We start from the raw sequence: 18,298 nt of genomic DNA, 5'->3' as shown, positions 1-18,298 counted from the left end.
ATTCATACGAGCGTGCCTCCAGTCCCTTCGGCCATCCCGTCTCTGGTTCCCGCGCGCAAGGTGATTGGGCTGGCACTGGCTCGCGCTTGTAGTCTAGACTACAAGTCCATACTACTACTACTAGTAGTCTGATTGATTAGGATGTTTGGGTATGGCTGGTAAACTCATTCTCTGGCCTGGGTGAGGTATGGCTGCCTGGCGATTCCGGTGCCGGAGAGAAAACGTTGCTTGATTACTATTTTAGACAGGCAATTGTCCCTTCAACTAAGTATTACGTATCAACCCTGTATTTCTTTTTCTTCCTTTTCTTTTCTTGTCTTATCAGTGAGCTGTCAAAAAAGGAAGCACATTGGTGTACCGGCCATATATTAAAGCAGCCCACTGTGGTAACCCCTCTCAGCGAGTCAGCAGCGCAACTACCCGCCGCACACTGGCATGGACTGGACTCACTGGAGGGCCCTGTCTGAGAAATTAGACCAACAGAGACCAAAATTGTGGTGTGCTCACATGCAGACGTCTCGATTGCAGGTGGATGATTCCAATCCCTCTTGTGTTACGGATAGTACTTTGTTTGGTTATTGGGTGACCAGTGATTTATTAGGAACTCGTATTTCCCACAGCCAAGGAAGCCAAGCGAACCAAACTAATAATGTCCAGCGCCGGGATGCAGCGAAGAATGTCAGAATACGAGTCAACCATGAGCTCCTGCATTCTGTTGTTGCTCCCCAGCAAGATACCTGCCATTGTCCCCTATCGGGATCCGTTTCCATCATCGCTTTGAACCACGAGCAACGGCAAAGTGTCGCGCGACATTTCCCCCGAGGAGTCCAGGACCAACAACAAGTCTCCCCACGATTTGGCGCGGCGTCCCTGCAGCCGCTCCTTAAGACTTAGCGTCAGATACAGATCTGATCTTGCCGGATCGCCCCAGATTGAATAAGTGCTTGCTACGTATGTATTGATGGTTTGCCGTAGCTTCCAAACCTCCTAGCCAAGTCCTTGACCCAAGAGCGTGAGCCGATTAGCCGACCGCAGTGTGCTTGCGCTGCTTTCATTTTTGATGGACCTTCATCTTGTTGAACAACAAGGCTTCCGACTACGTGCCGTAGCTATGATAGGGGTATCCATCGACCCCACACGAGAACCAGCCTGAAAGCCTTATTACTTGAGCAGATTGCACACCCGCCTCACCGCCTCTCGCGTGCGGTCTTTGGCTCAACGGTTCAGCAGAGAGAAGTCCCGGGTACGTAGGAGATGGGAAACTTTATCACCAAGCAGAGTCCGGGCGATATTATCAGATGGAGGCCTGGTAATTAATTTCAAAGTCGACGGTTGCGGGACATGTATAATATGGGGTCCTTGGCCCCTCCTTCACCCCTTTTTCTCGAGGACCCTGAATGAGGTCACGTATCCACCCCGTCCGTCTACCCCGTCCGTCATTAAAGCGCCCACAACGCGCAAGGATCACTCACGGCCTCGGTCAACAAAATCTACCACGGCAACCTCAATGGTTTGGGGAGATCAGAGCCCAGAACCGCTTCAGCGGTGCCAATATCCTCAGCACCACCGGGTGCCCAAAACTCACCTGTTTTGGACATGTCGAGCTCCTCTACCCACTGCCCCAGACGCTGAGCCGCTTCATCGGGTGAGATAGCTGGTGTGACTTGTTAGCAACAGCTCACACGTCCCTTTGGACACGGCAGCTTCATCAATAATAACATACCGCCTCCAGCATCCCAGTACTTGTCGAACCCCACATTCCTGGTCATGTCCGTCCTCATGAACCCCGGATGCACCAGGCTCACCACGATGCCCTGTTCTTTCAGATCCAGGCTGAGCAGCTTTCCAGCCATGTTCAGCGCCGCCTTGCCAGCGTGATGACCATAGTTGCCGCCTCCCTCGCTCTCGTGGCGTAGAGCGATGCTGCCGGCCTCGGACGAGACCAAGAGCACTTTGGACCCTGAAGCGAGCAGACCGGCATTGGCCAGTCTCTGGACGATGAAGACCGGGGCGATGGCGCAAGTGGTGTACATGAGCTGCTGTTCGTCCCAATTAGGCCCATCTTTGAAATCCTCCGTCGTGAAATGACCGGCAGAAATGATCTTGTAGATGATACGGTTAGCATGGGCACGGTGTCTAGAGGGGACGCTGACGAACCGCAACATCCAGTGCCTCGCCACCATTCGGCAGTTGCTTTACGATGGCGTCGCCCACATCTCGCTTGGTCAAGTCGACGCCTGTGAGCCATTTGGCATTGTCCGGAAAGTCCTGAGTGTGAGAGCTTGATCTTGCCGTAGCGTACACCGTTGCGCTGGACGACGAGGTGTAGTGCTTCACCAGGCTTGCGCCCAATCCGCGCGTTGCCCCTACCACGAGTATGCGAGGCATTTTGGCTCCTGGATGATCTATCTGGGGTATAGCTCAAAGGGAAAGAGAATGGGCTTGAATAGGTTTGATTTTGGATTTTCGAGTTACCTTGCACTTATGATAAATGTCGTGATCATGTTAATACTGATGTAATCTCAAAGAGGGGTTCGACCTCGAAGTGTTCGACGACGTCAGCCAACTTGGTACCTGACTATCCTGATCAGCCACATGTGATTTCCCAGGAGCACTACGTGGGTGAGGCTCAGATTGACACTGCATTAGCATACATCAATAACCCATACATGCGCATCACCCGTTTACATTTGATGCCAATAAATCAGAATATCCAGTCCAAGGCGTTCCGACATCGCAGTCACGAAGCGCATGCGTTTGCCCGAGAAGCTTCGTTTACATTCAGATTGCAAATATGTGGAATCGTTAGAGCTGTACATTTCCAAAAGACTAGGCCGTTCTGTAGGGCCGGAGGAGCCCATGTGAGGAAGGTGTCAACGGCCAACTGGTCCACGTTGCTGAAACGGAGATTACAAATTGAACCTGGACATAATCTACCTGGTGTCAAGCATTTTCTCATGTTGAGATGCTGTTGCGGCATTTTCTCCTCAAAGCTTCGTCAGAGAAAGACCTTTACAGCTTATAGCCCTCGACAGCCCTCTGGAAGAGCTGCCCAGGGTCGTACCTGTGGCTGACGTCCTTGAGGAACTGCAAGTTCTCGGCACCATAGCTACCCATCGGGTCTTGGAACGAGGCAGCGTAGTTGGCGAACTCAAAGGGATGTGCCTTTCCCACAGATTGGGTATACTCCTGGATCTTGTGGAACCACAGCTCAGCTGCATCCCGAACGTCGCTATCATACTCGGGATCCTCCCAAAGAGGCATCAAAAAGAGGACTGGATTTGTGAATTAGCACCAGCGAATCCAGAGGGAAGGCATGCAAACTCACTGAGAAGGTCCTTGTCGACATCGTCGAGGCCCATGACATTGCCGCCAGCAGCCTGGCTGGCTTTGAGAAAGTGGCGTGGCAGGGGCTCAAACTGAAAGTCCCAGACGAGATTCGGAACGTGAGATAAAGTCTTGCGGACTTCCATGGTGATGTCGAATGCAGCCTTGATGACATCAAGGTCGTTCTCAAAGGTCACATCAGCCATCAGAACCTGGGTGACGGGAGGGATGGAGGTCGGATAGTCCGCGATCGATGTCTGATACACCTGATTGACAATCTTTGGCTCCATGTCAAAGAACGTCTGGAGGGTAGCGTGATCGTCCTCGGCATCCGTGTCGATCAACCAGAGGAGTATCTGGCCTTCTCCCTCGGCCGGGAGGAAGTACTCGACCGTCAGGCCAGCATTGGCAGCGAATCCAGTCGAGTCGTTGGTGAAATGCTGGAACTCGGCCAGAACATTGTCACTGCTGCTCTCGGGGACAATGACGAGTCCGCCGTATACTTGCTGGCTGTGCGGAAACGCAGCGATCTCTATATGGGTGACGACGCCAAAGTTGTTGCTGCCGCCCTTGAGAGCTTTGAAGAGGTCCGCGTTGGTGTCCTTGTTGGCATTGACAACCTTGCCCGACCCCAGGACGACCTCAAAGTTGATGACAGTGTCAGAGACAAAGCCATGTTCCCCCGAAAACCAGCTGGGTTGTGTAAGCCTTTGTTCACCAGCGCAAGTATTGATCTTCGAGGGGTGAGTACGTACGAGTAACCACCACCAGTGGTCAAGCCTACAGGCCAGCAAGAGAAACAAGTCAGTAAAGGTTAATGTAGCTTTGCCAGAAGCCAAGTGCTGGCTTCCGACCATGGACATGACATGCGGACTTACCACCAACGCCCGTGCTTGGGCACCGGCCACCAAGAAACGCAATACCGTCACCATCCGTACTTTCGTAGGCGTCGTGCCATCGAGTGCCGCCACCGATGGTGACTGAGGTCTTATCGTCCGCAACGACGGTCTGGTTCATGTAGCCCAGGTCAATGGCAACACCGCTGTCCACGTTGTTTGCACCAGGCCAAGGCGTGTGGCCACCACACTTGATGGAGAATGGACAAAAGTCATGGCATCCCTGACCGGCGCCCTTGGCTATGATCTTGATCGCCAAGGAGACGTCATCCGCGGTAAGGGGGCGGAAGATGCAGGACGCAGGGAGCTCGGCCGAAGCAGCCCAGCGGTCGTTCCAGTCTTTGAACCTTTCCTCGCCAGCGTAGACGAGTTGGTCCGGGTAGGTCTCGCTAAGCTTGCTACACTATATCTTGTTAGTATGTTGCTCATCACACCTGAGGAAATGTAACCTACACATGCAGAAACGTTCTCAGCCGTCGACGAGGACTTGGCTGTGACGGCACCCGCCAACGCAGCGAGCGGGAACAGGAACGTCAACATGATGTCTGATGGTGCCAACCACAGAGAGGCTCAGTCGAAGAAGAAGGTTTGTAATGCTCCAGACGTCAAGGCGGTGTTGGGTCAGTGGAGAGTGTCAATATAACGTCCCATGTAAGTCCGCGACTCCGAATCCTCATCGACATTAGGCAGGGAACGAGGTTGGAGGACCACGGTTCTGACTCGTGGGATATATCATGCTTCTGCAAGCGAAAAGGGGCTTTTAGGAACATAAGCGAGCTGCGGGTATCCTGGACCTGCATTACGTTCCTGTGCAGTAAGAGGGAAATCCAGTCGAAGATGGAGCAATTCTACCACCTCAGTCTGCTCAACATGGGGACCCCCCATGTTCTTGACAACCTCGAGCACCCGTGTGGATGCTCCGATTCGCTGTACGTAGTACCACGGCCTTATGCGGCATGTCTGCGTCTCCCCCCACCTCCGCAGTAGATCCCCGGTGATGCCAAGATACTGGGTTCATGTTTGCAAACCAACAGCCTTTTCAAATCCATGCCGATAAGCATCTTCCTCCTGGGCGATGAACAAGATGAGGGGGGTTATCATGCCCACGTGTGTGTAATAATATGTTAGCAACAGCAGCACCTAGATATCACATCCGTTATGCAAGTGATCTCATGAGTCGAACCGCTGCTTCGATATCAACAGTATTATGCCATGTTTCCAGAAGCCGCAGAATCCACACGCTTCTGGGGAAAGCTGTCTAAGCGACTGGAGGGCGCCTCAGAGGCCTCTCGCTAGGATGGGCAGGTGTTTCCCGATGCTGGCACTGATCAGCTCGGTTGTTCTTGGCGTCCTCAATGAACCATTCGGATCATTTAGCCCGAGATCACACCGCAAGACCATACTTGAAAGGCCTCGATCGAGCCCCAAGCCAGCATGGCTGACACGGCCGACGGCCGACGACGCCCAATACAGTAATGTCAAGGGTTTCGCGTCTCAGGGTTCTGTGTACCACCGACCAACTGCACAACGTGCATGAAGTTGACTGTTCTCAACTTCCCGTAAACATCCCACACATACAATCCGAGCCATGTGATGAATCTTCAAAAGAGCCCCGTGGGCCTCCGACCCAATCTTGATTTTCTGAGTGTCCATGTCATCGCCGCCCCCTGGTCTGCAAGCTCATGATGACGACTGAAGATGCAGTCTGGTCCTATGATCCATCACTGCCGGACAATGGACCTACAGTAAGCGCGGCTGTGTGGTCCGTCTTTGCAGTGGCCACTGCCTTCCTCGGTCTTTGAGTGTACTGCAAGTTACGCAGTCATCACGGCCTGTGGTGGGACGACCATGTCCTCATCGCCTCCTGGGTAAGTGAGCATTCGTGCTATTCTCTTCCTCTCGTGACGTCAGCTAACGTGGAATTGTGGCATAGGTCTTCTTCCTCGTAGCTGCGATCCAGCTCTCCGTGAACATCGCTCATGGCTTTGGACGACCGGGCATCAACATTGATCCCGCCAACTCCTATCAGGTTGGGCTGGGCGGCATGGTCGTCGGTACAATGGTCCTGATCGCCCCGGCGCTCAGCAAGACCTCGTTTGTGCTCACGGTGGGCAAGATCTCGGGACCAAAGCTCAAGAAAGCACTGTGGTTCATCGCTGTGCCAATGAACGTGCTACAAGTGGCAGCTTTGGTCATCCAATTCGTTCAGTGCAGCCCGCTCGAGAAGGTGTGGAATCCCTGGACAGACGGTCGGTGTTGGGGTCGCCAGGCGAACTTAGCCATGTCCATGACGAGCTCTGGTGAGTCGATCAGACACATTGTTGGGGGGTACATGTACTGACATACACGGGTACAGCGTACTCCGGGATCATGGACCTTGTATTAGCGACAATTCCATGGATCATTTTGAAAGATTTGCAAATTAAGCGAAGGGAGAAGATTGGAATCGCGATCGCCATGAGTTTGGGGGTCATGTAAGTCTTCCAGAACGGACCTTCTGACGGCAAGAGGCAAACACCTGACACGACTTCTTGCAGCGCTGCCATTACTGCGTTTATCAAATGCAACAAGCAGAAGATTCTGGCCAGCAGCGACTTTACTTGTAGGTGAAGAGACATAAGACCACGAGCACCGGAAACCACTCACACATTCGAACAGTGGAGGGTGGTGAGCTCATCATCTGGGCGTCGACAGAGATCTCTGCAACAATCATCGCCGCTTGTGTCCCCGTACTCCGAACATTGTTGGTCAAGGGCCTCAGCACCGGTCGAGGCGGCCAATCTGGGGGCTACTTCCGTTCTGGCTCTGGCACAGACCATCGCAAGGCGCGAACGGCACGCAAACACAACACCCATGCCGTCACTTTTGCGGCGCATGACAAGAGAACGGCAACTGAGACCGTCTTGCCCGACGCTTCCAGCGACACAAGCATATTGGAGAGCAGATTCGGCGGCAAGATTGTGAAGACGGAGGAGGTGACGGTCCAAGTTTCAGAGCGGGGTGAAGAGTCCAGTGTCAGTTATGAACTGCACGAGTTCGACGTGGTGAGCAGCCCAAGAACCCGTGAGTGATTGAGTGATGCGCGTAAGGAGGGCAAGAGATATAGGCCGGAGATATACAAGACGTTTGAAAGGTTGAGAAAGCTGTGTAGAGGCCACAATGGCTAGTATAGAGGAATTGTACACTGCGATATATCTTCGATCTTCGTTGCCCCGGGCTGCTTGCTTTTTCAAGACCATCTATCGTGTCGCCAATCTTTGGCCGCGATCGATCTGGACTTGCTGAGTAAATCCTGGCGGTGTATCATGACTTTTCGATGCCCGTACTGTCACGGGTCAAATCAACCGGAACATATTGTTCTTCACTTGGCTCTTCAACCCCTGCGCCACCCCATTTTCATATTCAACTCCAGCAGAACCGCCGTCTCCAGAGGATGCCTCGAGCCTGGCGCGTAGGTCTTCATCTTGCTGCGCGACTGTCTTCTTCTTGTCTGCTTCTCCTTCTTTTTGGGGTCTTTCCGGGCTGTGGGATTCCATCTTCGGAGAAGTGCGTTGATGAGTTTCAGTCTGCTGAGGTGCTGATGCTACCGTACTGAGGAGGCGTGATCGGGAAACACCCAGCCTCATCAAAGGCACCCGGGTGACGCGTGCCAGTACCATTGTGTCGGTTGCTAGAGAAGCGCCGTACCTCAAGTCTGAAGGTGAGCGTCTTGCTAGAAAAGGAGTCCCTGTTCCTGATTGATGTCATGGTGATGGATACTCTAAAATGACGTCGCGCATGGTAGCAGGATGTCGCTGCTTTGGCCTACCCTATTCAGACGCGCACACAGGTCTCTCTCGACTCTGTTAAATTTGTTGTTTGATGCAATGAAGCAGCGAAGCAATCATCCCTAAGCTTATCGTGCGTGGAGCAGCTGCTTGTCTTTGTGCCTCACTTGAACGCGTTGAAAAGGGGTATATACAAAGATTTGACTACCCCGTGAACTTTATCAGTCCGCGATGAAAGTACGGAGTAAAGACCCCGTAAATTGCTTCAAGGGTACTCTGTTGTTCATTGACCTGGCATGGTAGCAATATAGTCTTCTGATGTTCATACACGTCGTGGTGGCGCCAGCGCAAGGCAAGCAATTTGAGGCGAATACGTTCTGACCATACTTGTACTTGATTGCAATGCTTAGTATGTGGTATTAAACTGCACCACCTCCTTGCCCAAACGCCCGTAAAATTCCAAATCGCCCTTTGGAAAAGAGAAAAAGTTCTAGACTTCATCTTGTCGCTGCCTGAAGACACGCTGTGCGATAGCAATCATCCCTCAAACTCAACGACACCAGGCTCATTAGTCGTGGCGGGCCGGTGCGGGAGAGGCTTCCCTCCATGCGGATCCTTATCCGCCAAATTCGCTTCCTGCTCCTTCACCGCGCCGGCCTCTGCGTCGGCTCCGCTCAGGAGATCGAGGTCGGAGCTCTTCACAGAACGGCTGTCCGAATCACCGCTGGCGCCCCCGGGACCTCGTCGCACCCCAACGGCAATGCCGATATCTTCGTCATCCTCCTCGTCCTCGTCAGGCTTCTGTCCCGGGAGGGCATTCTTCTCCAGCTCCTTCTGGGCCTCGTCCATGCGTCTGCGCACCTCTGTTGCCACACGCATACCGTCTGTGATGATACCGTCCATGACACCACGCAGTCCACGACCGGCGCCTCCAGCGGCGGGTGAAATGGGCACCGGCGGACGGCTGCCGAAACCGAGACTAGAGAACGTGGTCAGCCCCCCTGCTGAGGGCGACGCTGTGCTCGGCACGCCATCAACGATATGGAAGGATGTGGGGAACGACGACTCAAAAAACTGCTCCAGGAGCTCATCGGCAAGGACGACCATTCTGAAGGTGGGAAGCGTCATGTGTAGAGGGTGAGCAGGGTCAAGTGCTGCATTGGCAGCCTCAGACTTTGCTTTCGAAACACTCCGCTGCGAGTCCTGAGTATCTTCCGTTGCCAATGTGGGTGGCTTTTGGGCCTTGGACGGGGATCCCGACGGAGATCCGAAGCCCAGCAAGTCTTCTTCACCACCGTCCTCCTCATCCTCATCCTCATCATCGCCAATGGCAAAGGCGTTGCTGTTGTCCTCGGCGTCATTTTCGGTCTGGAATTTCTCGCTGGCCTGGTTGTTGGGATGGTCAGGGTCGGCGTACTCGAAGCAGCGGCGGATGAAAGCGCTGACACTGCCCAGGAACCGTTCGTTAGCCGATGCTCCGGGGGGCAGGCTGCCTTGAGACTCGCGAACAACACCAGCGTCGCCATTCAAGGCCAGGGTTGAGGCACTGGGACTGAGGCTACCCTCAAGACCCCGACGTGACAAGAAGAGCAGGGCCTCCGAGAGGCGCAATATGCCCTCACGGTCAACCTTGCCGTCATTGTCATCATCGTACAGCTCGAAGAAGTAGGTGATGGTACCCATGATGTCGCGTCTCCCCTTGATCCTCGCCAGCCCAGTGACGACATTCTGCAGCGTCAGCTGGCCGTTGCCGTCCACGTCCCACTTCTTGAAAAGTCTCTGCAAGAACTCGTGCTCAGCTGGCTCTGGGCCCGAGCCCCAAGGCGAGATGGACTCGGTCGGCCTGCGTGCACTCTGGTATCTGGTGGGCCTGTCGGATTCTGACATGGTATCGCGTCTCGAGGACCCTGGCGAATCTGAAATGGCCCACTTGGACGTGGATGCCAAGAACTCGCGGAAAGCGTCGTAGTCCATGTGGCTGGTGCTAGGCCCAAGGCCGACTCGTCCCTTTTCCACCTCGTCTTGACCACCAGAGAATATCTCGGAGGCTCGCGCTCGGCTTTGCTTCGCCTTTCTGATCTTGTCCTGCTGAAGCATCATGTCTCTCTGCTGGCGTTCATACAAAATGTTGTAGAACCTGTCGTACAGTGCGCCAAGCTCTTCAGTGCTCAACAATTTGCTGTCAGGCCCAAGGTTGCGAATGGCTGTCCTTTTGGCAAAGTTCTCAATGTTATTGAGAACGGCGTCCTTGTGCTTAAGGCGCAGCTCCGTGATGCTATTGTGAGTGATGCCCGCAAACTCCTTGAAGGCAACGACCATGAGCTCCTGGAAACGCGTTACGGCGCGCAGCTTGGGGTTCTCGGACTTGGGGTGCGCAGATTCCTCCAGCCGCGAGAAGTATGACTTGAGGACGGAGATGAACGTGCCATCATCGGTTGCGTCTAACAGTTCCTCGCCGTTGATCCTCAAGATAGCCAGTCCGACTTGGAACAAAACCTTGGGACCTTCCACAAAGAACACGTCCAGGACCCGGAAGGCGAAAACCAGAGGCATGGAGTTGATGTACAGCGACAGGAACCAGGGCAAGGACACCACCGACAGCTGCACATCGCTCTTGACAAGGTGATCCCAGAGGATCGGCATTGTCTTCTCCACCAAACCCTCAAAAACCTTTTGATCGAGGAGGGTGCCGTACATGGTAGTCGAGTAGTATCCGGGTACGAGCCGATCGCACAGAGCGGACAGCAGGAAGAAGGCCTGCGCCTCTGACATGTAGATGAGAAGTGCCGCCACGACGATGTTCATCGCCTGACAGTATCCCACGTCAGTATTGGTCCAGCTGTACGCAACCAAGACACGTCTCAGCCGATTGATGCCTTCTTCGCTTTGGAAGCCCGGGTACTCCGGTAAGCTGCGGTTCAGGTCCTTCTCAATCTCGTCAATAGCGAGTGAATCCTGCCCCTCGAATTTCGCCAGTGTCTCCTCGTACTGGGTGGGGTTCTCCAATCTCAGGAAGATCGATCCTGACGTGAGCTCCCATATCTCACCTCGAAGGCGGTTGGGGAGTCCTACACGAATCAACTTGTGGAATGTAGGCTGTCGAATGAGTGTCACATTGCGCCCGTTGTCGCGCAGATATTCGGCCCACAGACGCATCTTTGCGCGGTCGCGAAGCTTCTTCGGGTCCCCAGGATATCGAAAGATCATACCGAGGCCAGCGTCCGGCGGGCTTATTCCCTTCCTGTCTTCAGTCCGGAGCAGGTACTCGGAGTAGTCCTCGGCAACGACTTTTCGTAGTTTGCCGACGCTGCCCACCCCAGCTCTCAAACCCTTCTTCAATCCGTCGCAGAATCGCTCGCATGACTGCCGGGTGCCTGCAAGGTGAATGATGATGCGCTGCTCTCGACCGTCTTGCTTCGCCTTGGTGTCTTTGGTGTCTTCGTATAGTAAGCCATTCCACGTTGTGAACGCCAGAGCAAACTTGATAGTTAGCATCGATGCACCACCAGTAGCCACATCTGACATACCTGGAAATTCTGGCTATTCAGTCTCTCTACCCTCCGGATGGCGCAGAGCGGCCAAGTGAAGCCATTCCCGCTAGGGCCGCCCCCGTGCGTTTGCCCGGTGAAGGCTGAAGAGGTTGAGACGCTAGCAGATTGGGCGAAGCTCGAGGGCGTGGTCGAGAAGCACATGTAGCCCTCTGACAAGTGGAGCTTGCCCGCATAGTGCCATCCTCTGTCGTGGTCTTTGTCGCCGGATGTCTGGTTCGAAGGTGGGATCGTAAGCTCGGCGTTGATCTCGTGGAGGGGGTTCTGCGTGGAGGGGATGCGGAATTGGTTCTGGAAGAGTGACGCTTTCGATGGGTTGCGGTCCGAGTTGGAGAGATTGAGGCCTTGTGTAGGGTCAATGAATTGCTGGGCTTTCTGAACAATGTTCGTGAAGTTGGAAAACATGATTCCACATCGGTCATCAGCGCATGACGACGCCGGAGCAGCTGGAAGTGGACGACGGGTTCGGGAACTGAGAAGTCGACTGTGCACGGACTGAAGACCACCTGATTAGTTGAGGTGAGACGAGGCGGTCGATAAGTGGCAAAGAGCGTGGTCGTCCTTGTCGACAAAGGTCTTGACCAAGGGATGGCTCGCGGTTGGATTGAAGCGCTGTTTGCGTTTGGATGGTCACGGTGCCATCGTCCGTCCGTCAGTCGCCAGCTGAGTGGAGCCACAGGAGCTTTGGAGCTCAGGTGCTGCGGCGCACTAACATCGCTAAGCGTATTTTTGCAGCACTCATGTTAACATGTCATATCCAAGAGATGTGTGCTACCGTACCAGCATTCCTGCCCCCTGTGTGAGCAAGGATACCATTCTCGACCATTTGCCTCCTGTCCTTTACGCAGCAATCGGATAACAGGTCATTTCCGGCTTTTGCCCACGCAGTTGGGTGAGTGAGTTGTTGGGACATTATTGACTTGCGTATCTGTAGAGCCAGTACGGACCAGCTCATGTGTGGGTTGAAGGTTAACAGCGATTGCCACAAGAAGTATGCCAAAGGTAAGGTAGTGTCACTTGCTTGAAGATGTGAACCATCCCCGTCTAGTCTAACCCACGAGGCTGGTTTCTGAGGTACGAGGCTGCACGTCAGCTGAGCTTTGGTTTTCCAACCGCTGCGCGGTTGAATGTCCTCGAAGAGTCTGCTTATTACAAGTCCCTCCTGTATCATGTCTATATATGTCACTCGAGCAAGAACATGCAGCGTTTCAGGATCCGACTTGCGCTCGTGCTATGGGTCTCAATCGCGCCGCTTGGTTTATTATTATGGCTTCCCATGGGGCGCAAGATGCCGACAGCGGCGGTGCACATGTGTTCCTGTAGCCACCAAGAGTACATACTTTGTTTCCGCGAGATGGTGGTGTGATTACACGTGCATCTTGAGCATCAGAGTATGAGGCCATGATGAGGGCACAGGCGGACGGGACCAACCACTCGCAAACCAGAGCCGCACCACTGCGACGTGACCCCAAGAGCAAGAATAAGGTTGTGGTGCATCCTATCCCTGCACGAATGTGAGCCACCAACCTGAATCCGTGCCCGCCTCCAGTCTCACGATCCAGTCTGGCAGTCCCCTCATCTGTACTCCCAGCCGTAAGGTAAGTTAGCGTGGATCTAAGCGGCCATGATTAGGGAGCAAAGAGCCCTCCAACAGGCCGCAAGTGAGCCCTGTAAGCCCCGCTACGGACTGTATTCAGGGGGGTTTCTCTGGGTAGGGGCGTCTTAACGGGGCCTAACCTTCACGCTCTAAACAGTCCAGATGTCGCGGACGCCCACGTTGCGTCATTCTTGGTCCTGTAGGCCCCACCACCACCACCACTGCCACTGGGACCATGGATCCCGCCCCTCAACGGCGGGTAAAGCCACTCGTGAGCCTGCGCAATGTACCTCCAAACCTGTACTCAGCAGGCGAGTACATGGGCGCAGTCTATCTGATGCCACCATGGCAGCGGTTCTAGACGCCGCAGCCAAGGACATGGACTGGAGCGAGAGCAACCCAAGAGGAAGGAGTGACAATGTTCAACTGGCTAGACCGAGATCTCGAACCGACGCAACCCAGATCCAACTTCGACCCATCCATCACCCAGAGCAAACATGCATATTTTCCCACCTCAGCCTCTCCCCTTTTGAGGTACTTGAAGATCAATTAGCGCCTGCGGCGACGGAAATGGGAACCACTCGAACCTATTCCTTTTGGAGGTTTACATGAAGAACCCGCCCATCACGACTTCCGCTGCCAAGGGCATCATCACCCCTCCTCAAATGACCCGTTGATCTACTCCATTTCAGACTCTGTATCGTTCCGCCAGCTTGCGCCCTACCGCCAGCATGGCAGCTCAAGTCGCCAGCTCTCAGTTCCCTTCCATGCCTTCAGGGATCGCCAACAAGGCAGCACAGGTCGCGGCAGCCACCGGCCTTGTCCACGAAGATGGCCCCGCGCCCAGCAGAGACACTGAGCCCAAGCCTCTCCCGGCGACACAGAAGTTCAAGCCAGATGATTTCGAGCTTGTTCGGACTTTGGGAACAGGTAAATATTGGATGAACGAGACCTTGTTAACGACATTGTCCCTTACACATGCCTAGGCACATTCGCCCGCGTCTGTCTTGTCCGCCGCGCTACGTCGTCATCGACAGACAAGGACAGCGATAGCGAGCATTATGCACTCAAGATCCTGCGGAAAACTGAGATTATCAAGCTCAAGCAAATTGATCATGTCCGGCATGAGCGAGCCATTCTTGCTGAAGTGGCAGGACATCCTTTCATCACAAGGCTGAGTGCCTCTTTTTCTGACCAGGACTCGCTCTACATGCTCCTCGACTATGTTCCGGGCGGAGAGTTGTTCAGCTATCTACGCAAGCTTCGTCGCTTTGACGAACCAACCTCTCGATTCTATGCTGCTGAGATCGTGCTGGTACTCGAGTATCTTCACGAAGCGCAGGGCGGCGTGGCTTATCGCGACCTAAAGCCCGAGAACCTCCTGCTTGATGCAGAGGGCCACATCAAACTGGTGGATTTCGGATTCGCGAAACGACTGGGCAACTCTGCGGACAAACCAGTCGAGACGTACACACTCTGTGGAACACCAGAGTATCTTGCGCCCGAAGTCATCCAGAACAAGGGTCATACTGCCGCCGTGGATTGGTGGGCGTTGGGCATTCTGCTCTACGAGTTTCTAACGGGCTACCCGCCTTTCTGGCACCAGAACCCCATGGAGATTTACAAGCAGTAAGTTTGAAGATGCCGTCCGGGACAGTCCTCGTGCTGACATGGGCAGGATCGTGGAGAAACCAATCTTGTTCCCCGTGGAGCCCCGCATATCCGATGAGGCCCAAGACATCATCCGATCGTTCTGCACCGTCGACCGTTCAAGGCGGTTGGGCAACATTAGCGGCGGTGCTCAACGCGTAAAGGACCATCCATTCTTCAGGAGTGTGAACTGGGAAGACGTTTACAATCGACGAACCAAGGGTCCGATTGTGCCTCCTGTGCGGTATCCAGGGGATGCGCAATGCTTCGACAACTACGCCGAAGACGATGGCAAGCGGGCAGAGTACACGGCAGAAATGGCGCAAAAATACGACGACTATTTCAAGGATTTCTGACGGGAACGACGAGCGTGAACCATCAAAGATGGCGACAAGCGGACCGAGGGGTGTTCCTTTTTTTTTGTATATCTAGCATGGCGCCCCTGGAGGGACTCGCCTCAAGCGTTGCGCTTTTTTCCCAATAAGCTGGGCTTCTATGGTATACTGCGTATCATGGGCATAAGCCGCAGTAGGCCAACACTCAGTTGTAGCACATCACCGTAAAGCATAAATACACGCTGACACGGTATCATAATCCAGCGATTCTACTCAGAATCTTCAGCTCTATGTATGATCCGCCTGTATTACATTTCTTCTACCCTCATCCAGAACGCTCGCGAGGCAAAACAGGATAACGCTCATGTGCAAATGCCCTCAAGGCCTCGCGTTGCTCGTTGTATACCAATACCACCCAACACCCACCGCCAGCAAGGTGCCCAGAGCCAGAACCCCTTCCCATGTCGTCCCAATCATCATGCCCCATCCGACCATGACTTCCTTCCTCCTCGCCGCAGCCCTTCTCTCCCACGCTTCAGGGTCGATCTCCAGCGGCAACTTAACCCTCGGATCATCGCTCTCCGCGGAGAGGCTACCCTCCATATCCCCAGGGCTCAACAGCGGCACGGACGCTCGGAGGTAGACTGCCCGATGGTCGCTCGAGGCGATCACGGGCAGGGCGTCGTATCCTTTCACATCAACCTTGTGGTCCGCGGACGACGGTGTATCCAGGTAGAGCACCCGATCCGTCCAACTGGGGTACCGGTGCGGCGCGAAGCTCCAGTTGGGCGCCTCGTCATCCTTGCCCTTGGCCTTCACCACGTACTTGTATGTCGGGGGAAAAGTGACCTTGACCTCACTCAGCCCATGCAAGGTCCGCCCCGCGGCCTTTTCCCGGGTGAGTTGATCCAGATGCCAAAAGTGCATATAATGATGCTCCGAGTCCGGATCCAGGCTGGGGAATGACGCGCCTACGGGGGGTGATGTCGTCGAGATGCGGTAGTTCAAGTCGCCCGCGACAAAGAGGTGGGAGGACGGCCTGAAGATGGATATCGCGTGCAGTTCCTTCTGCAGCCGCGCGTGGTGGTTCTCGTCGTGCAGGAGGCTCCTCGTCTCGCCATTGTCCTCGGCCGACGACGACGACGGCCTGCGCGCCTTGGCGACGACGTCTTCCGGGTTGCCAAACGTGAGGCCCCGGACGATGGAGGCCCAGTTGGCGTTGCGACGCGCGAGATTCCACTCCATGGCCGCCAGGTGCGTCGCCACAAACGTGACTTGAGTCTCCTGCCCATTGTCCGCCTCGAATAGCATCCTCAACCCCACGGCGCCCTTATTTCCCATGTCGGCGGCTCCAAACCCAATCTCTGCCTCCTGTACATCCTTGATCTGGTCTGGGTTCCGTGCCAGGAGCACAATGGCCGTGTAGCCCACATTGCCGCTCTTGACGATGCTGTATGGTTTCTTGGGTCGATCGACCGGCTGGGTCTGTGTCACGGAGACGACATCAGCTGCGCGTTGGTCGTCGAGAATGTTCAGCGCAGCGAGGTTGACAGCGTCTTCGAAGCGGGCGAGGTACGGGTTGAGGAAGTATCCTCCCACAAAGGAATACCCCAGCGGCGCGACTTCTTGTAGAGAGCTTTCTTGCATTAGTCGGGGTCCCAGTGCATGGTGAGATGTCTACTTACAAGACTACTACGTCGGGCAGCGTCGACCCGCCGCCTTCTTTCAACAGTGCTGTCTGGAGATGCTTGGCAAAGATGCCCACGTTGATGAGCTCTTTTGCACAATTCAGGGTCAAGACTAGGAGGTCAAGTGCTGAAGGCGCCATGTCGGCTTGAGCTCTAGTCGTGACCATGGTCCTGGTCATTCGAAACCAGGGCCCAAAGGGAAGATGATGACGATGGTTGGTGGGGATGGACGACGCTCAGAGGGCGAAGTCGTGAACGGGAGCGCCCACCTGCGCGCCGATCCCTGCACGTCCCTTCCATCACGCCCACCATCCCGCCCTCGGAACCGACGCTATCCAGGGTATGAGCGCCCCGACATGTTGAATCGACCGATACCTTTGCGGCTGCATGGGCAAACGCAGAAAGTGTTTCGAGTCTTAGCCCTTTGTATCAGCATATCGAGGGTAAGTGATCTAAAAAAAGACGCGGAGGGTCTTCGCTTCATCAAGGTAAGGAAAGTTAATAAGGTGGTCCAGCCAGCAGTCCCAGCGCAAACTTTAAGAGAACAATTACGCGAGCAAAGTATCCTTCAGCTGTGTCACGGCATTTACAGTTAGAACGACGGCCTAATATCTAAATTGGGTTCACATTTGACCATGCGAAGACATACAGCACAACGCGGAGACGCAAGTGATGGCACGATAATAATTGTGTGAACTATCAATCTCGTGAGGCATGTAATCGGCCAGTCTGGGGGGAAGATTTGTGCTATGAAGGGCGCGCCTCATTGTGACAGATCGGCTCGGGCTTGCAAAGACTTGTGCTGCTAGACAGCTCAGTTGACTGGAAGTCTCGACGCTGCCCGTGGCTCATTTAAGCGGCCATACTCCGCATCACGAATGAATGCCGCGAAGCTCGTCCACATTCCAGGCAAACCCTTGGATCCTCAAAATCCCAAAATCGTGACTGCAGCACCGGTATGCAGCGAGGCTTCCAAAGCTGGCCCCGAGCAACAGATCGGCCGACTATTCGAGACTTTCCTCTCCACACCCAGGATCCGTGATGCCAGTGCCATAGACGAAGTAAGAGAGGGCGGAGAAAAGCACACAAAGTCACCGAAGACATGTATGAAAGTAGGAAATGTTCGACCAAAGGACGCTGCTGAATCGCATCGAAGCGCTTGGTTTGTCGACTCGATCTGCACACAGGGCGGCAGAGGCAACCGCGATCCGATGCGTACGGTGTTCCTAGCCAAGAAGAACACCGGAAGAGCCGTTCAGACTGACCTCCAAGTCCCGGTGCCTGTGCTAGGCAAGCGGCTTTTGCAAGCCACCCACCAGCATGGTCAATCCGGAATCCTGAGTCGTCCGAGCCAATGCATCCTCAAAACTGAGGCGAAGAACATAATTTTGCAGCGCATAAAGAAAAGGAGGAGCGTGATCGATGCCAGTCTACCAATATCGCCAACATTGCTCGTAGCAGTCTGTTGACGTTGTGTCAACATGGTTTGC

The 18,298-nt window shown here is 54.4% G+C and overlaps 6 protein-coding genes across 6 annotated transcripts; 2 read left to right on the top strand and 4 right to left on the bottom strand.

The window, feature by feature from the left end:
- Positions 1 to 1,220: 1,220 nt before the first annotated feature.
- On the bottom strand, positions 1,221 to 2,511 carry F5Z01DRAFT_644077 (uncharacterized protein). The gene is made up of 3 exons (XM_046262762.1): positions 2,158 to 2,511; positions 1,724 to 2,102; positions 1,221 to 1,654 (listed from the first exon to the last, which is right to left on the bottom strand). Exons 1-3 carry the CDS (start codon positions 2,386 to 2,388, stop codon positions 1,491 to 1,493), a joined length of 774 nt encoding a protein of 257 aa, XP_046122667.1. The 5' UTR covers positions 2,389 to 2,511; the 3' UTR covers positions 1,221 to 1,490.
- A 198-nt stretch (positions 2,512 to 2,709) lies between these two features.
- Positions 2,710 to 5,096, bottom strand: F5Z01DRAFT_216825 (uncharacterized protein). Its single transcript, XM_046258180.1, has 5 exons — positions 4,677 to 5,096; positions 4,206 to 4,626; positions 4,083 to 4,107; positions 3,329 to 4,020; positions 2,710 to 3,275 (listed from the first exon to the last, which is right to left on the bottom strand). Exons 1-5 carry the CDS (start codon positions 4,761 to 4,763, stop codon positions 3,013 to 3,015), a joined length of 1,488 nt encoding a protein of 495 aa, XP_046122666.1. The 5' UTR covers positions 4,764 to 5,096; the 3' UTR covers positions 2,710 to 3,012.
- An 812-nt stretch (positions 5,097 to 5,908) lies between these two features.
- On the top strand, positions 5,909 to 7,294 carry F5Z01DRAFT_632809 (uncharacterized protein; the record flags this gene model as incomplete). The annotated part of the gene is made up of 6 exons (XM_046261889.1): positions 5,909 to 5,985; positions 6,046 to 6,091; positions 6,157 to 6,523; positions 6,580 to 6,697; positions 6,761 to 6,825; positions 6,882 to 7,294. The coding sequence occupies 6 exons, from the start codon at positions 5,909 to 5,911 to the stop codon at positions 7,292 to 7,294; spliced, it is 1,086 nt and encodes a 361-aa protein (XP_046122665.1).
- A 910-nt stretch (positions 7,295 to 8,204) lies between these two features.
- Positions 8,205 to 12,116, bottom strand: F5Z01DRAFT_216821 (GTPase activating protein). Its single transcript, XM_046258179.1, has 2 exons — positions 11,518 to 12,116; positions 8,205 to 11,470 (listed from the first exon to the last, which is right to left on the bottom strand). The coding sequence occupies exons 1-2, from the start codon at positions 11,941 to 11,943 to the stop codon at positions 8,528 to 8,530; spliced, it is 3,369 nt and encodes a 1,122-aa protein (XP_046122664.1). The 5' UTR covers positions 11,944 to 12,116; the 3' UTR covers positions 8,205 to 8,527.
- Positions 12,117 to 13,691: 1,575 nt separating this feature from the next.
- F5Z01DRAFT_216440 (kinase-like domain-containing protein) lies at positions 13,692 to 15,320 on the top strand. Its single transcript, XM_046258178.1, has 3 exons — positions 13,692 to 14,065; positions 14,122 to 14,764; positions 14,814 to 15,320. Exons 1-3 carry the CDS (start codon positions 13,867 to 13,869, stop codon positions 15,139 to 15,141), a joined length of 1,170 nt encoding a protein of 389 aa, XP_046122663.1. The 5' UTR covers positions 13,692 to 13,866; the 3' UTR covers positions 15,142 to 15,320.
- Positions 15,321 to 15,498: 178 nt separating this feature from the next.
- F5Z01DRAFT_670444 (Endonuclease/exonuclease/phosphatase) lies at positions 15,499 to 16,948 on the bottom strand (the record flags this gene model as incomplete). Its single annotated transcript, XM_046264562.1, has 2 exons — positions 15,499 to 16,756; positions 16,806 to 16,948. The coding sequence occupies 2 exons, from the start codon at positions 16,946 to 16,948 to the stop codon at positions 15,499 to 15,501; spliced, it is 1,401 nt and encodes a 466-aa protein (XP_046122662.1).
- Between the last annotated feature and the right edge of the window lie 1,350 nt (positions 16,949 to 18,298).

This window comes from Emericellopsis atlantica, assembly GCF_019669845.1.
Source record: "Emericellopsis atlantica unplaced genomic scaffold F5Z01scaffold_2, whole genome shotgun sequence".
NCBI lineage: Eukaryota > Fungi > Ascomycota > Sordariomycetes > Hypocreales > Bionectriaceae > Emericellopsis > Emericellopsis atlantica.
Note: the sequence above shows the minus strand (reverse complement) of the source record. Positions and strands in the feature narration are given on the sequence as shown.

Bases quoted from the DNA above. Each gene is read 5' to 3' on its own strand.
- F5Z01DRAFT_216825 (XM_046258180.1), bottom strand. From the start codon at position 4,763: ATGTTGACGTTCCTGTTCCCGCTCGCTGCGTTGGCGGGTGCCGTCACA. The intron at 4,108-4,205 runs GTAAGTCCGCAT...GCTGGCCTGTAG, and splicing joins CCCAAGCACGGGCGTTGGTG to GCTTGACCACTGGTGGTGGT. The intron at 4,021-4,082 runs GTACGTACTCAC...TACACAACCCAG, and splicing joins ACCACTGGTGGTGGTTACTC to CTGGTTTTCGGGGGAACATG.
- F5Z01DRAFT_216440 (XM_046258178.1), top strand. From the start codon at position 13,867: ATGGCAGCTCAAGTCGCCAGCTCTCAGTTCCCTTCCATGCCTTCAGGG. The intron at 14,066-14,121 runs GTAAATATTGGA...ACACATGCCTAG, and splicing joins TGTTCGGACTTTGGGAACAG to GCACATTCGCCCGCGTCTGT. The intron at 14,765-14,813 runs GTAAGTTTGAAG...TGACATGGGCAG, and splicing joins CCCATGGAGATTTACAAGCA to GATCGTGGAGAAACCAATCT.
- F5Z01DRAFT_644077 (XM_046262762.1), bottom strand. From the start codon at position 2,388: ATGCCTCGCATACTCGTGGTAGGGGCAACGCGCGGATTGGGCGCAAGC. The intron at 2,103-2,157 runs GTTCGTCAGCGT...ATCATCTACAAG, and splicing joins GCGAGGCACTGGATGTTGCG to ATCATTTCTGCCGGTCATTT. The intron at 1,655-1,723 runs GTATGTTATTAT...AAGTCACACCAG, and splicing joins GTACTGGGATGCTGGAGGCG to CTATCTCACCCGATGAAGCG.
- F5Z01DRAFT_216821 (XM_046258179.1), bottom strand. From the start codon at position 11,943: ATGTTTTCCAACTTCACGAACATTGTTCAGAAAGCCCAGCAATTCATT. The intron at 11,471-11,517 runs GTATGTCAGATG...CTAACTATCAAG, and splicing joins TGAATAGCCAGAATTTCCAG to TTTGCTCTGGCGTTCACAAC.